The 15344-nt window shown below is 35.7% G+C and overlaps 1 protein-coding gene across 1 annotated transcript; it reads right to left on the bottom strand.

Annotated features, from left to right (window-relative positions):
• Positions 1-82: 82 nt before the first annotated feature.
• vtcn1 (V-set domain containing T cell activation inhibitor 1) lies at positions 83-9715 on the bottom strand. Its single transcript, XM_023287387.3, has 5 exons — positions 9529-9715; positions 7697-7761; positions 4659-5024; positions 2191-2442; positions 83-1995 (listed from the first exon to the last, which is right to left on the bottom strand). Exons 1-5 carry the CDS (start codon positions 9558-9560, stop codon positions 1883-1885), a joined length of 828 nt encoding a protein of 275 aa, XP_023143155.3. The 5' UTR covers positions 9561-9715; the 3' UTR covers positions 83-1882.
• Between the last annotated feature and the right edge of the window lie 5629 nt (positions 9716-15344).

The following is a 15344-nucleotide window of genomic DNA, read 5'->3' as shown; positions in this document are numbered from 1 at the left end:
CACCTCTGACTGACCCCATCTACTGGCAGCACAGAACAATGGAGCTGGAGGAAGTTTTATTACTTTTTTAAAAATAATGCAGCAAATGTTGCAAGGAAATGGAAAAATTTATCTATTTTTTAAATTTCCTTTTTATTTGTCTCAACAGGTTGCATAATTTTAAAGCTACACCATCACAATTTACATCACAAACAATAAATCCACTTATTTCAGAAAAAAGAACAATTTCTTCCTGCATTTAGGAAATTAAGGAGTTATAGAAAGTCTATGAAAACAATGTCTTCATGCAGAAATATGCGGGCAGACAGTAATAAACAATAATATAAAATGTAATGTCTAAATGCTGAAATTTGAACCTCAGTGTCAGAGCGCGAAATGTCATCATGATCTAATAATGGTTAATTTAATTTGGCTTTTTATAAACAAGCATTTCCAAAATAAATGCTCTTTCTGAAACAGATTTCTACAAATAAATGCACATTAATTATAAACATAAAAGCGAGACATCTATGACTCCTCTGAAGGAGTTGCAAGCTTCAGTAACTGAGGTGTGAGAGACTGTTCATACAATATCTGTTCCTCACTGGTCAAACCTTGATGGGAGAGTGATAAAGAGGAAGTCACTGTTGATAAAAGCTCAGATTACATCCAGATTAGATTCACCAGAAGTCATGTGGAGACTCTGAAGTCAACTAGAAGATTCTTTGTTCTGATGAAACCAAAACGGAGCTTTGTGTGTCATCGCAGTAGACGTTATGTTTGGTGAACACCAAACACTGCCCATTATCACAAACACACCATGTGAAGCACAGTGGTGGCAGCATCATGATGTGAAGCACGGTGGTGGCAGCATCATGATGTGAAGCATGGTGGTGGCAGCATCATGATGTGAAGCATGGTGGTGGCAGCATCATGATGTGAAGCATGGTGGTGGCAGCATCATGATGTGAAGCATGGTGGTGGCAGCATCATGGTGTGAAGCACAATGGTGGCAGCATCATGATGTGAAGCATGGTGGTGGCAGCATCATGATGTGAAACATGGTGATGGCAGCATCATGGTGTGAAGCATGGTGGTGGCAGCATCATGGTGTGAAGCATGGTGGTGGCAGCATCATGATGTGAAACATGGTGATGGCAGCATCATGGTGTGAAGCATGGTGGTGGCAGCATCATGGTGTGAAGCATGGTGGTGGCAGCATCATGATGTGAAACATGGTGATGGCAGCATCATGGTGTGAAGCATGGTGGTGGCAGCATCATGGTGTGAAGCATGGTGGTGGCAGCATCATGATGTGAAACATGGTGATGGCAGCATCATGGTGTGAAGCATGGTGGTGGCAGCATCATGGTGTGAAGCATGGTGGTGGCAGCATCATGATGTGAAACATGGTGATGGCAGCATCATGGTGTGAAGCATGGTGGTGGCAGCATCATGGTGTGAAGCATGGTGGTGGCAGCATCATGATGTGAAACATGGTGATGGCAGCATCATGGTGTGAAGCATGGTGGTGGCAGCATCATGGTGTGAAGCATGGTGGTGGCAGCATCATGATGTGAAACATGGTGATGGCAGCATCATGGTGTGAAGCATGGTGGTGGCAGCATCATGATGTGAAGCATGGTGGTGGCAGCATCATGGTGTGAAGCATGGTGGTGGCAGCATCATGGTGTGAAGCATGGTGGTGGCAGCATCATGGTGTGAAGCATGGTGGTGGCAGCATCATGATGTGAAACATGGTGGTGAAACATTACACAACAACACCCACTGGAAGTAAACACTGAATCCAACACAACCTGTACACAACCAGGTGGAGTTTTATGAGGGAATATAATATTTATAATCTAATATAACAGAATTATTGAAGCATATTTAATGTACGTCAGGTCATATAATAGATACAGAGGATAAGGGTTGTAACGTTGAGGTAAACTGATGCCAGCAGGGCTGAAGCAGCGTTGAAGGTGATGTACGTCTTCCCTGAAACACCACTACCTGCAAAATAATGGTAACACTTCATCTGTATAGTACATTTTATTCAACAAATACAGGTCAAAGTGCTTTAATATATAAAATAAAGTAAGCTACAGAAGTACAAGCAATAAAAATAACAAACATATTGTAGTAGGTGTTACTAGATCAAGGCCATGGTGTGTTTTTATGTGTTTGGAGGCTTTTAACCCAGTTTACCGTCTATGGTTTCCTCAGAAGTAACGACCACCAGCTGGTTTTCGATCCTGCAGCTGTAGGTGTCCTGGATGTGAACGTCCTGCAGCCTGCTGACCAGGCTGAACAGTCCCGCGTTGCTTTCTGTGTAAGTCGTCGTCCCGTTTAAGATGCTTCCAGACTGGTTCAACCAGGTGACGCTCGGTTTGGGGAACCAGCGGCTCGCCTTGGCAACCAGAGTGTCGTTAGAGAAGCTGAACTTGGGGACTGAAAAAGCTGAGAGAAGAACAGGGGGACATAAGAATAATGAGTTCACTCTGAAACTTCAGTGAAGGTTTTCTAATCATCAATTAGCCTTTCAACACCATTAGCTAACACAATGTAGCATTAGAACACAGGACTGATGGTTGCTGGAAATGTTCCTCTGTACCTCTATGGAGATATTCTATTAAAAATCAGCTGTTTCCAGCTACAATAGTCATTTACCACATTAACAATGTCTACACTGGATTTATCATTCATTTCATGTTATCTTCATTGAAAAAAACTGCTTTTCTTTCAAAAATAAAGACATTTTTAGTGATCATGATGTACATAATTTGTCTTTCACACCTGAAAAATATATTTCTATATTTTTTGTTGACTTATACCAATATCATTTTATGGTCAAATTATGTAAAAGAACACATTACCATTTGTGAAACTGCCAAATTTTGATTTTATATTTCAAGCTTTGGCCTCTTTTCTTGTGCTTTAATTTGCAAATTAATGCTTTTTCTGTGATTTTATTAGATATTATCTGTTTAACAAAACAGGGGAAATCTATAACATAACAGTTTAAAAATGTTTTTACCATTTTTTCAATCCTTAATGTATATAATTTGTCTTTCAAAGAATGGCAAATATCTGAAAGATAATAATTTTTTTTTACAAAAAGATAAGTGTAATTGTACGATCAAACTTTGTAAAGGAACAAATCCCCATTTGTGAAACTACATTTTGATGCAGACTTTATTTACAGTTTTTGGCATTTAAATGAATACATTTTTTCTGTGGTTTTACTATTTATTATTTGGAATTTAACAAAAGGAAATTCTATAACATGACATACTTTTTTTTTAATTATCTTTTTTTAATCATTTTTCAGTCCTTAAAATACATATTTTTCATTCAAATAACAGCAAAAATATGTAAAATTATTATTTTTTTGCTCATTTAATTACCTTTAAAACACTGCAAGAGAACAAATTTATTAAAATACAGATTTTTAAAAAATTTTCCTCATTTATTTATTTTACCATTAACATGTACATTATTACTTTCTCCATGGATTTTACCAGTTATTATCTGTAATTTAACAAAAATGGGAAAATTTATTTGGAAAAAAATGACTGACCATTTTTTCAATACTAAATATAGATATTTTTTTTCTTGCAATTTACAGCAAATATCTGTAAAATAACAATATTTGTTGATCATTTAACCCTCATGTTGTCCTTATTTATGGGCACCAAAAAAACAGTTTTCTTTTCTGAAAAAAAAAATCCAAAAATTCAGCAAAAAAATTCTCCAAATTTCTGAAAATTTGCAAAACTTTCAGGAAGAAAATTCCAATCATTCCTGAAAAGTTTCCCTTCAAAGTTTTATTTAAAAAAAATCCCCCAAAATTGGCATGAAAATTTTTGTAAATATTTTCAAAAAATGAGTAAAAATCTTCCAAAAAAAATCCTAAAAATATCTAAAGTGATCACATATATATCAGTAAAACTTCTAATATTTTCTTTAAGAACATTCACATATAAATCAACCAAAATCCAGCAAAATTTGCTGGATTTTTTTGTGAATATTCTTAAGAAACTTTTTTAACATTTCTTTTTTTTCCACCAAAAAATGTTCTAAGATTTCCCAAAAATGTTGAAAATGTGGACATCAGAAGTTTCACTGTGAAAATATATATTTTTTCCCCACATTTTTAAACTTTAAAACGGGTCAATTTTGACCCGCAGGACGACGCGAGGGTTAAATACAGTGAAAATGGTGTAAATTTATGAGCAAAGATTACAAAAAGTATGATTTATGAAATAAAGATTTTTGATTTGAATTTAATACAGTAAAAATAAATACGTTTATGAGGTTCCATTTAAAAAATCTGTATTTTTGCTTGAATGTTTGAAGTTATACTGTTTGTGTTTAAATCAGCTCAAGATGTTTTTATTTTATTATATTTTTATGTTATTATATTTATTTTTACAGTTTATACAATTTTTTGAATGTAACAGTATTCCGATGTTTTTTAATGTACATTTTCTGGCAGATTTTTACCATTTTCCTACGTATTTTGTTCTCTAAAGTGAACTCTGCACTGTGTTTTATTCACCAAATGCCTCTTTTCTACCAGTTAATGCTAAACAGTGGTGGTTTGACTGGACCAGTTTTGTCAGAGGCTCCTCTAAGGTAAACAGACAGTGAACTGGAAGGGCGAGTCTTCCTACCTGCTGTTCTCAGGTGAATGCTGACCCGCCCGTTGCCTTCTGCAGACCTGATGCTGCAGGTGTAAGTCCCTTCGTCGCTCCTCCTCACGCTCCTCAGCAGCAGAGATCCGTTACCTTTGGTCACATCTTCGGGGAACAGCTGAGTCCTGCCTCTGAACTGCGAGGCCTGATCCCGGAGGACCGGAGCGGCGTTCTCGTACAGGTAGACCAGCCCCGTCAGGCCCGCCTTCTCCCAGGTCACCGACATGTCTCTGAATTTGTCCTCAAAGGTTTCCACGTGGAGATAGCAGCTGAGGAGTTCGTCCTCGCCGAGGTTAACGACCGGCTTCGTTTTGCTGCTCATCACCGTAGACCCTTGGTTACTTGCTGGACCAAGACACGCACTCAGAATTAGTTTATTTTAGCACCATACGCCATAAAAAGTAGACATTCAACTATATTTTTGGAACAATTTACTGCTTGTTTACAGATTTTCTTGGATTTTCTTTTTGTTAAATTATGGACAATAACTAGCCAAAACATAAAGTCCACATTGAAAATCCATGTTTTCACAGATGACCGTGTGTTTTCATTTCCATCCATCCATCCATCCATCCATCCATCCATCCATCCATCCTTCCATCCTTCCGTCCAATCAAGTTGTGGAGGCAGCAGATGAAGTAGGTCACCCCAGATGTCCCCCAGCAACATTTTGGAGTTCTTCCTTGTTGAGCCCAAGGCGTTCCTGGGCCAGATGAGATATATAATCCCTCCAGTGAATTCTGGGTCATAACCCTTAGATGCACGACTGATTGGACCCTACACTCTTCCATAAGTAAGTCAAAAATGACCCGTATAAGAATCAATGTGTTTTTTTTTTGACATTTTTTGTCATTTTGGTTGAGGATAATCAGTTATATTATTGCTTATATTATATTTTTGTCTACACAATAATGGTTTCATGCTTGAAATATGTTTATTTTTCATTTTAGAACAGATTTTGAACATTTTGATCACTGAAAAAGAATAATATTACACAACAAGAACAGCAATAGACGAATGTCAATATCCATTTTGTTGATATTTTTCCACTCTTTTCCTCTAGCTGTTACAAAGATATTGCAAGAAAACGACCTCACCGGGTCATTTTTGAGCCACTTATGCATCTAAGGGTTAATGTGTGTCCACTCGATCCATCAATTCCTCGCATCCCATTCATCATCTATGTCAGGGGTGTCAAACATACGGCCCGCGGACCAAAAGAGACAACATTAACTGCAAATTGCAAAATTTGTAAAACTGTAAATTTACAGTAATTTCTAGACCTTGACAAGTAGATTTGATCATAAAGTATAATACTATATTGTACTATATATGTTCAGTTCCAGATACCTGAGACTGAATCTTTTGTGCTTTTGTAGATTAACTGATCTATAAGTTGTAAGTTGAGGCATTATGTTGTTGATATTTCATTTATTTTTCTGAAGAAATTTCAGGATGTTCATAATTAAATGTGAACATTTTCAGAATTGTACTTTTTTTGCACTAAAACAAAGGGAAAAAATGGAGTTTTACAGGTTATAATGCTTTGATTTTACTGGTCTGACCTTTAGGATCAAATTAGGCTGAATGTGTCTCATGACCTAAAATGAGTTTGACACCCCTGATCTATGTGAAACACCCTGCATTGCTTGCTGGTTGCGTTGTGATTCGAGCTACATTGGAGTGCGCCGTCTTGGAGTAGCCTGCAGATCAACTTCATAAAATTGACTTGACTTCTACCTTATGCAAATGAGACACAGGGAGTAGAGGTCCGACGCCTCATGAAACTTTTGTAAAATGTCTTAACTTGTTGTCGTTGAACTAAAATGAGGACAGATTCAGCAGCTTATTTCTCGTCTCAAATGCTTTTACAAATGCTTTTCGCTGAACTGCTTTCATAATAAAAGAGAAATCAACCGAGCTGCCATGTTGGTCCGACGCTTCTACCAGACTGAAGGTGTGAAGGGCTGTCATGTGACCACCTAGTGGCCCAGTAGTGCTTCCCACCAAGTGGGTGATATTCAGATGTGGCACATTTCCATGCCAGGAAAAAGCCCCTGTGGACACATACCATAACTCGTAGTATCCTGCCAGGTGGATGTGTTCAGAAAACCTCCAAATGAAGTCTCCCAGGAGGAATCCAAATCAGATGTCCAAACCACCTCAGCTGCCTCCTTTGACACAAAGAAGCAGCGACTCTACTCTGAACTCCCTCCAGATGTCTAAGCTTCTCACCCTATCTCTAAGGCTGAGGAAGCTCATTTCGATGCTTGTACCCACAATCTTGGTCTTAAGGTCACCACCAAGAGCTCAGGACAATAGGTGAGGTTTGGGTAGTAGATGGTCTGGTAAATCAAGAACTTCACCTAAAAACTCCATTCCTTCTTCACCACGACGCAGTACAACGCCTGCATTACTGTTGATACTGCACCAACCCGCCTGTCCATCTCACGCTCCATTTCCCCATCACTCGTGAACAAGATCCTGAGATACTTGAACTAGAATAAACTTTCCAGGGGACACTCTCTGGTCCCTCTTTTTAAAACATGTGTTTCCAACGTTTGACTCTGAAGTTACTCAATTTTGTAGAAGTCTAGTTTCCTCGCAGAAAATTTGGTTAAAAAGGTTAATTTCTGTTGTATGATGCCGATAAAGTACTGCCTACCCCAGCTTTAATCTGATCCTAAAAACATGACATATGGAACCAGTCAAACATCAGAGCTCTGTAAAAAAAAAAAAAAAAAACCCACATAGAAATAGTTTTATTTATATACACATCTCATTTCTATCAAGTAAATGAATCATAATTAAATGTATATGTAGCATAAATAGCAGCCTTTAGCGCAAATATAAACTCAGATACACGACACCTGCATGCAGCTGGTTAGAAACACTTGGTGGTTTTGTTGTTAACCAAAAGCATTAAGAGCTTTTTAGTTTAGACAAACAGAGCTGAACACACCCAGAATCCCCTCAGGACACCACTGAAGACAACAGAATCCATGTTAGGGTGTTACCTGTGAAGGCCAGAGCCAAGATGAGGACGATGGTGGCTGTGAGGAAGATGATGATGACCACCATGCTGCACACAAAGAGGAAAATATAAGCAAACAGCTTCAGATTAAAACCAACCTGGAGATAAATTTCACAGCAGAAAGTTCAGAAATCTGACATTTACGAGTAAAAGATGTTAAATAAAAGTATAAATACAACAATTGAGTAGAAGTTTTGCATTAAAAATCCAATTATTGAAAGGTGAGGCCAATTCTGTAGGTTAACAAATCGTCCCATGTTATATTATTATTGTTAGATTATTTACTGATGCATTAATGAATAAGCAGCATTTTACAGGTTTTTAACTACTTTATATACTGTTCATTAGTCCAGTTCTTACCAGCTGAATGTTGAGTCTGAGCTATAGATTTATGTATGTCTGATTATTTATGTCTAAAGACACTGTAGAAAATAAAACTGTATTTTTTTGGTTTGCTGTAAATAAAGCAAAATACAGTTTGCTGTATTTTGTATTTTACGATTTCACAGTTTTGTTAAATTCAAATACATTAAATTTTAAAAAATCTAGTAAAAACACGCAAAAAAGTAATTAATTAGTTAATTCACACATTAACTGTGAAATTACACTATTTTTACTGTAATTAAGTCAGCAAAAAATAATGTTTCTTTACAGATATTTTTCGTTATTTGAAAGAAAAAAACTAATATTAATTATTTAAAAAATTGTGAATAATTTTGTGATTGTGCAGATGTTCCCTGTTTATTAAATTACAGATATCTAGTAAAATCACAGAAAAAATGGTTAATTTACATGTTTACTAAAAAAACAAACAAAAACACGACAAAGCTGTTCATAATGACCACATCAAAAATCTGCGTTTTCACAAATATTCATTTATTCTTTTGCAGTGTGTGAGCATAAAATTTGACTCTTTAAATTGTATCAAAACCAGCTAATACCATCATTATTTACCTTTTTTTGCGATTTTTGTTTAAAAAAAGTATGAAAAGGGATTGAAAAAATGGTAAATATACATTTTTGCTACTGTTATCTTACATATTTTCCTAGTTTTGTAAAATTATAGATAATATTTAGTAAAATCACAAAAAATATTCATTTATATGTTGATTGTAAAAAAAAACAAAATAACAACAATAACAAAAACAGGCACATTTTTGCTGGTATTGTCACTGTTGCGTGTTTTTTTTATGTTGCAATATTCCACTGTTTTTTAACGTGGTTTTTCTGGCATTCTTACTGTCAGATTATCACAATTTTTTTTAATAGAAGTTTTTACAGTGTAGCTTCATGTAATTTTCCAACATTATAATAAACAAAAATCGAAAATAATTTGCAAACTGGTTAAAGTTTGGGACCGGAAATGCAAGAAAACTGCTTTAATAACAGGATGCAGTGACTTGACGTGTTATTTTAAGGCCTTTTCATGACAAAAACACTCAATATTTTTGGTTATTAATGGAAGGAAATATGTTCTGCTCAGTTTTATTGAGTTTTTCTTTTGAAATGTTGGATAATTTTGGGGTCTACAAGAGTTATTTACATGAAACTGTCTGAAATAGTTCACAACAAGATACTACTTTTGAGAAAATCTGCAATATTTTGCATCTTATACTCACCAGAAACAAGAAAAACGACACTTTTTGAGTAAAAATTGCAAAGTTTCCCAAGTGTAGTGAAAGCATAAAATATTATAATACATGGGGAAAGTACAAATGGTTAAAACTGTACTTCAGCACAGTATTTGAGCTAATCTACTGAGTTAGAAATTTAAACACCAGATGCACAGAACATCTTTAAAGTTTATGTCCAAACCTGTAGAAGATGATTTGCCCAAAAGTCGCCATCTCTTAAAAACAAGACGAAATGATTCTGTCCTGTTGCTTGAGTCAAAAATCCATCATATTGTTCCTCCTAATGTCCAAGTTTCCTTCAAATATCATTTCCACACATGTTCTTCTTCATATCTGTCTGCTGCTCTGCCTGTTCGTCCTCCTCGCTGCACTTTACACTCAACACCATGAGTAAATATTGCATTTAAGGCGTGTGCTTCGTTGTTGTTGACATGTCGACACGGTCACTCGTTTATCTTCATTAAAATAGTAAAGTTAAAAGTTAAAAATAGTAAAGCTTATTGCTGCTAATTTACAAGAGAAATGGGCTCCAATTCTGCAATTAGTTTCCCAGAATGCCATTACTAATATCTGACGTATTTGAAAAAAGAAGTTAAAAAGTCACTGTAATTCTGAAATGGAATATTTATCAGATATTTATCTAACATCTTATGTTCATATACGTAAAGGAAAAAGAATGTTAAGTGCCCTGCACAGTTTTCATACAATTATTTGCTCATGGTGGGTCAAATGAAGCCTGAGAAAAAGCAGGCGTTTGACAGACTAATGACATCTCTTTAGATAGAAAAAAATATTGAGTGGAAAATGTAGATACATATTGAATTTTACAGTATACTTAAAATTAAAAAAATGAAACCATCATAGAACATCATACAATTAAATAAAACATGACATTAAATTACTATTACAGGCATCAGTGACCCCTTGAGATCAGACTACAGTAATTTTACTTTATTATTACTGGTAAAAAGTGGTATATGAGCTTAAAAAACAATGAAATCTACATTTAATTCCCAAAATTTTTGAAGTAATAAAAAACGCTGTGAGTATGTTCCTGCTGATCGTCGTCTTCTCCATCCTGCAGTACATATTCAACATGCATTTTGTATGCTCTTGCAAAGAAGGCCTACATGTGAATGGCGTACTGTACATGATCATCCCTCCTTTGATCCTCATCTTTGTCGTCAACATCGCCGAGCCTTTTCACAGAAGGAAGATTTTTTCCAGTCGATGTTGGTTCATTTCCAAGAGCTACAAGAAGTCTTTCTGCAGCTATGTGATCAAGATGATCATCAAGTACTTCGGCCTGATTGCTGTGTGGGATGCTGTTGTGCTCTTCGATGGAGATTGGTACATTGCCTGATGACAAACCTCAACAAGACTCAGACTGGAATTCCTTGCCATGAAACACTGACCTTCGAGGAAGAACTCACTAAAAACCGTTATAAGACCGAGTCACTTGTAAGTATATTCGGTATTCAAATAATCTAAATTATACTAACATGATTTAGGATATGAAAAACAGCACTGATACCTCCTGGTTAATCAGCTTGGACACATACCTACTGACCTGTGGTTTCTTGATATAAAACAGTAAACTCTTATTAAAGCTGTAAGCAGCGTTGAACAGGTCCTCGCACACCCATGCATGTCGGGACGTGCATGTGCCGACGTCGGGCACATCGAGGTGTGGTGTATGTGTGTGACAGAAATGTCAAGGTATTAGGACATAAATGACCAATTTCAAGGATTATGTTACCAAGTTTCTAGCCACAGTATGTGCAAATATAATGCCAATAACTTCCTGTTACCAATAAGTAGTGCAATGACTATGACTCACTTTTAGAAAGTGGATATCTTCAGACCTGAACTCTTGTCCAGCACATGAAATTTGACCAGATTGGATCATGTGCAGCTGAGATATGAACTCTTTAGTAGTCATGGCGAGACATCAAAATTCATCGTTCCATGACATTTGATGAAAACTCACAATTTCCCCTATGAATAATCATCAACGTCTTCAGGATTATGTCATCACGTTTGAGGTTAATATGGTCAACCGGTTAACAATAGTACATCAAAATGTAAAACATATTAGTTCCTGTTGCCACCAGGTGGTGCTATGACTATGAATGGATTTTGGCATATGGATGTGTTCAGGGCAGGACTCTGATCAAACATGTCAAGTTTGAGGCCGATTAGAGCATTTAGAGGGTTGTTAGACAGCACTTCCTGTTTCATGGTGAAGCATCAAAGTTCAGAGGGCCGCCATGGCCACACCCTGAGACTTTTGTGTCAGATTTTGATAATTTTTCATCATTAAGGCCTGTTGTATGTACTGGCAAAAGTTTGAGTTCTCTTGGAGTCCGCTCTTGAAAACTATCAAAAATAACAAAAATCTCACAGTTAAAGCAAAATGATGGACTACCTGTTGGGTTTAGGGTATGGCTCCAAGAGGCTGTTTTGTTCACCCTGATGTGCTGCATGTGCCTAATATCAAATGTCATAGATGCCCATAGTAGATGGTGCAAATATTGTAGGGGGCGCTATGGAGCTATTTTTCCACATAAATATTTGAGTCCCATAAAATATTGCATTTTTAACCAGTAGTAATGTGTGGACAAGCTTTTCATGAGTTCTTGAGCATGTTTAGGCCCTCAAAAAATGAAATTGTTTTGGGTGAAAAATTATTTTTTGAATTCCAGTTGGATCCTACACTCTGTCAGTGCTCGGGCCCTAATTAATGCAGTAAACTGGTGCAACACTGGAACGATGCAGAGAAACTCACCAGAAAAGATGAAATTTACCTTGTCCAATTAAATTAAACTTGCAGTTGCTACAATAAACATTTGAAGTCTTGTTCTTCAAAGTCCTTTTTGATAGTATATATACAACAGGGCTTAATGATGAACAGTTATAAAAATCTTACGCAAAAGTCTAAGGGCTGTACTGGCCTCTAAACTTTGAAGCTTCACCATGAAACAGGAAGTGCTGTCTAACTACCCTCTAAATGCTCCAATCTGCCTCAAACTTGACATGTTTGGTCACAATCCTGCCCTGATCGCATCCATATGCCAATATACATTCATAGCCATAGCATCACCTGGTGGCAACAGGAAATGACATGTTATTTTTTGTTTATATACACAAAACAAACAAACTCTGCACAAATCATTCTATATAACCTTTTTTCCAAGTACCCACAGGTGTTACCAATACTATAGATACTATTTTCTTTTTTTTTTACAACCTCTCCAGACTTATTGTTGTTCAACACTTTTCTAGCTCTAGAAGGATGTTTCACCTGTTTACTGTCTCCACTCTGTGTAAACCACAAAGCCTGCAGTTCAGCCAAAAAGTTCTTTCATGCATTTCATGTATGCTGGTGTCTCACAACATAGTAAAGTGTCTCAACCAAGTTTGAGTTCGAGTGACACCACATAACTGATTAATACAAGTACTGAATAAAAGCTGATCTCCTTTTTCTTTTCCAGGACTTGGGCCTTTATGTGATCTCTGGTTTTCTACTTCTTTGGAGCATCTGTGAAATTAGAGCAGCCTACTGCAATTCAAAAGGTCAATGCTGCCGTCTTCGTCCTTACTACAGTGTGGTTTATGAAGAACTTCTGGCAGAGCAAGTCAGTGTCCATCTGAATGATGAGCTAAAGGAAATAGCAACCGAAAAAGCTAAAGCAATCTGTCAGCCCTACCTCCAAGTTATCAAGAATCACGAGCTGCCAGTGAAGAACAGAGCTGATGATGTCATCAACAAGATTTCAGAATCCTGGGGAACAATTTCATCCTCACATTTCTATTCCATGGAATCTAATGAGGAGGAGGTGCTGTTGACGACACAGCGTAATGGAATGGACACTCCTTTCATTCATGTTTAGAATGAAAGGTCAAAATTTTGAAAAATGTGCATTTATTTCTTTATTTATTTGATCAGGGACCATGCAATAAACATAGAAAACATCTGATGTATTGCATATAGAGTGTATAACATTAAGCTAATTTTCTACTCCTGTCCCTGGTTGGGCTTTTCAGAGAAATCCAGATTAAAATAACATGAAATGAAGACTTTTATTTTTTATTCTTTAAATGCATACAGTGTCCTTATGCTCACTATGTACATGCTCTTTTACTTCAGTTGGATTTGAATGCTGCACCTTTAATTCAACTTAAAGTCTGAATATTTCTTCCAACTACACGAGACAGAAGCCTTGATTGAAAGCACCACAGCGCCATCTGCTGGTGTTACTGGGTAAAATACACTTCTACTGGGTGATCAAGCTGCTGGTTGCATTGAACATACTGCATGTTGATGTACATTAATGACATTTAACTTTATTAGAATATTGGTGTTGAAAGTTATATTTTGATGATTATGGAAGTAAAATGCATAAATTCTATTTAAAACTACTGATCTAAGGGTGAGTCTGATCAATACAGGAGCTTACAGTATGTAGATTTCAGTTCTAATATATTATGTGTAAAGAAATAGTTTTCAGAATGTTAAATGTAAAAGATGCAACATTGGTCAGTTCAGAACTTTGTTCCTGAAATATTTCAACAACTGTAGACATTTTCCTGACATTTCCTTTGACTAGCAAATGAATCCAATTTATTTCCTTTAGCACAGACTGACATTTGTGGTTGAAAGTAAAATATTTCGACATCCTAAAAGGGGGAAATCCATTTGTAACGTGTTTTGTTTTTCTTAAAAACTTGCAGGTGCAAAATAAAAGCTGTATAAAGAACAACTGCTGTTGTGTTACTTTTACGTTATGCTTCACGGCAACCTAAACACAGTTGATGTTTCCATCTGTTCACTTCCCTCCTGCTCTCTGTTCCCACATAAACTGTATTTTAATGCAGCCAAATCCCAAGTAAAGCTGAGCTGACTGATATATTTTTCTCTTTCTCTCATACAGAACATGTATGAAATCGTGGATAAAATTTAGCTTTTAGTGCTTTCTTATGAACTTAAATACAAAAAAGAAACTTTTTAATAAACTCCCTCTGTCTTTGATAGAATTCCTAAAAAATGACATATATCCTGATGATACTTTAGAGCTCAGTAGCTACATCACATCAATAAATTCACTTCAACTGGTAAAGTTTCAAAACTGTGAAGGCAAAGCGGCTTCCTCCTGTTTCTACTCTTAATGCTAAGCTAAGCTAATGACATGCTTGAGGATAATAATAGAGGCTTTAAAAAGAAAACACTGCTTTTCTTTAATCTAAATTTAATTCCCACGTGACTAAATTGTACAGGCCAACAAATGGCACCAGTGGTGTTTTTATAACTGATGCATGTGCTACAAAATGTTTTAATTAATATAAATTTTTTCCTATTTCTTTTTTCCATTTTTTATTTTATTTCCGCTTTTTTCTCCTTTTTTGCATTGTTTTTTTATATAAAAATAATAAATTAAAAAATATACATTTTGTCCTTTAACACATTTTAATTTTTGTAAAGCAATTTTCTTTTTGTTTTTATACAGTTTATTTTTTTTAAAAGAAAATAATTATTTTTTAATTTAATTTTTTTCTGTCCTTTTCATCCATTTCCAATTTTATTATCAAGAGCAAAAAATGTGTTTGGTTTTTTTCCGTGTTATTTTCATTTCGCATTCTTTTCCTAAACCTTTCTTGTTTTCCCCATTTTTTTTCTATTTGATATTATTTTAAAAACTTCATCATCTTTTGGATTTTTTTTAACTAAATGTATGTTATCTGTTATAATTTCTAATTTTTTCAGCCATTGTTTGGTCTTTGATTTTACTGATTTACTGAGTGTTGCCATGGAAACAGTTTTAGCCCAAGTTAGGCAGTGTAAATAATGTAAATAGAAACAATTTCTGTATACAGTTATATAAGTGCTAACACATATTTACTGGAATGCAATTTTTTTTATCTCTTGCCACTGTATAGAAAACTAAAAGGGAGGATAAAATACTTCACAGTTGATTAATACAGAAACTCAGAGTACAA

This window comes from Amphiprion ocellaris, chromosome 11, assembly GCF_022539595.1.
Source record: "Amphiprion ocellaris isolate individual 3 ecotype Okinawa chromosome 11, ASM2253959v1, whole genome shotgun sequence".
Classification (NCBI taxonomy): Eukaryota; Metazoa; Chordata; class Actinopteri; family Pomacentridae; genus Amphiprion; species Amphiprion ocellaris.
This window is presented reverse-complemented; position numbering and strand designations above follow the sequence as displayed.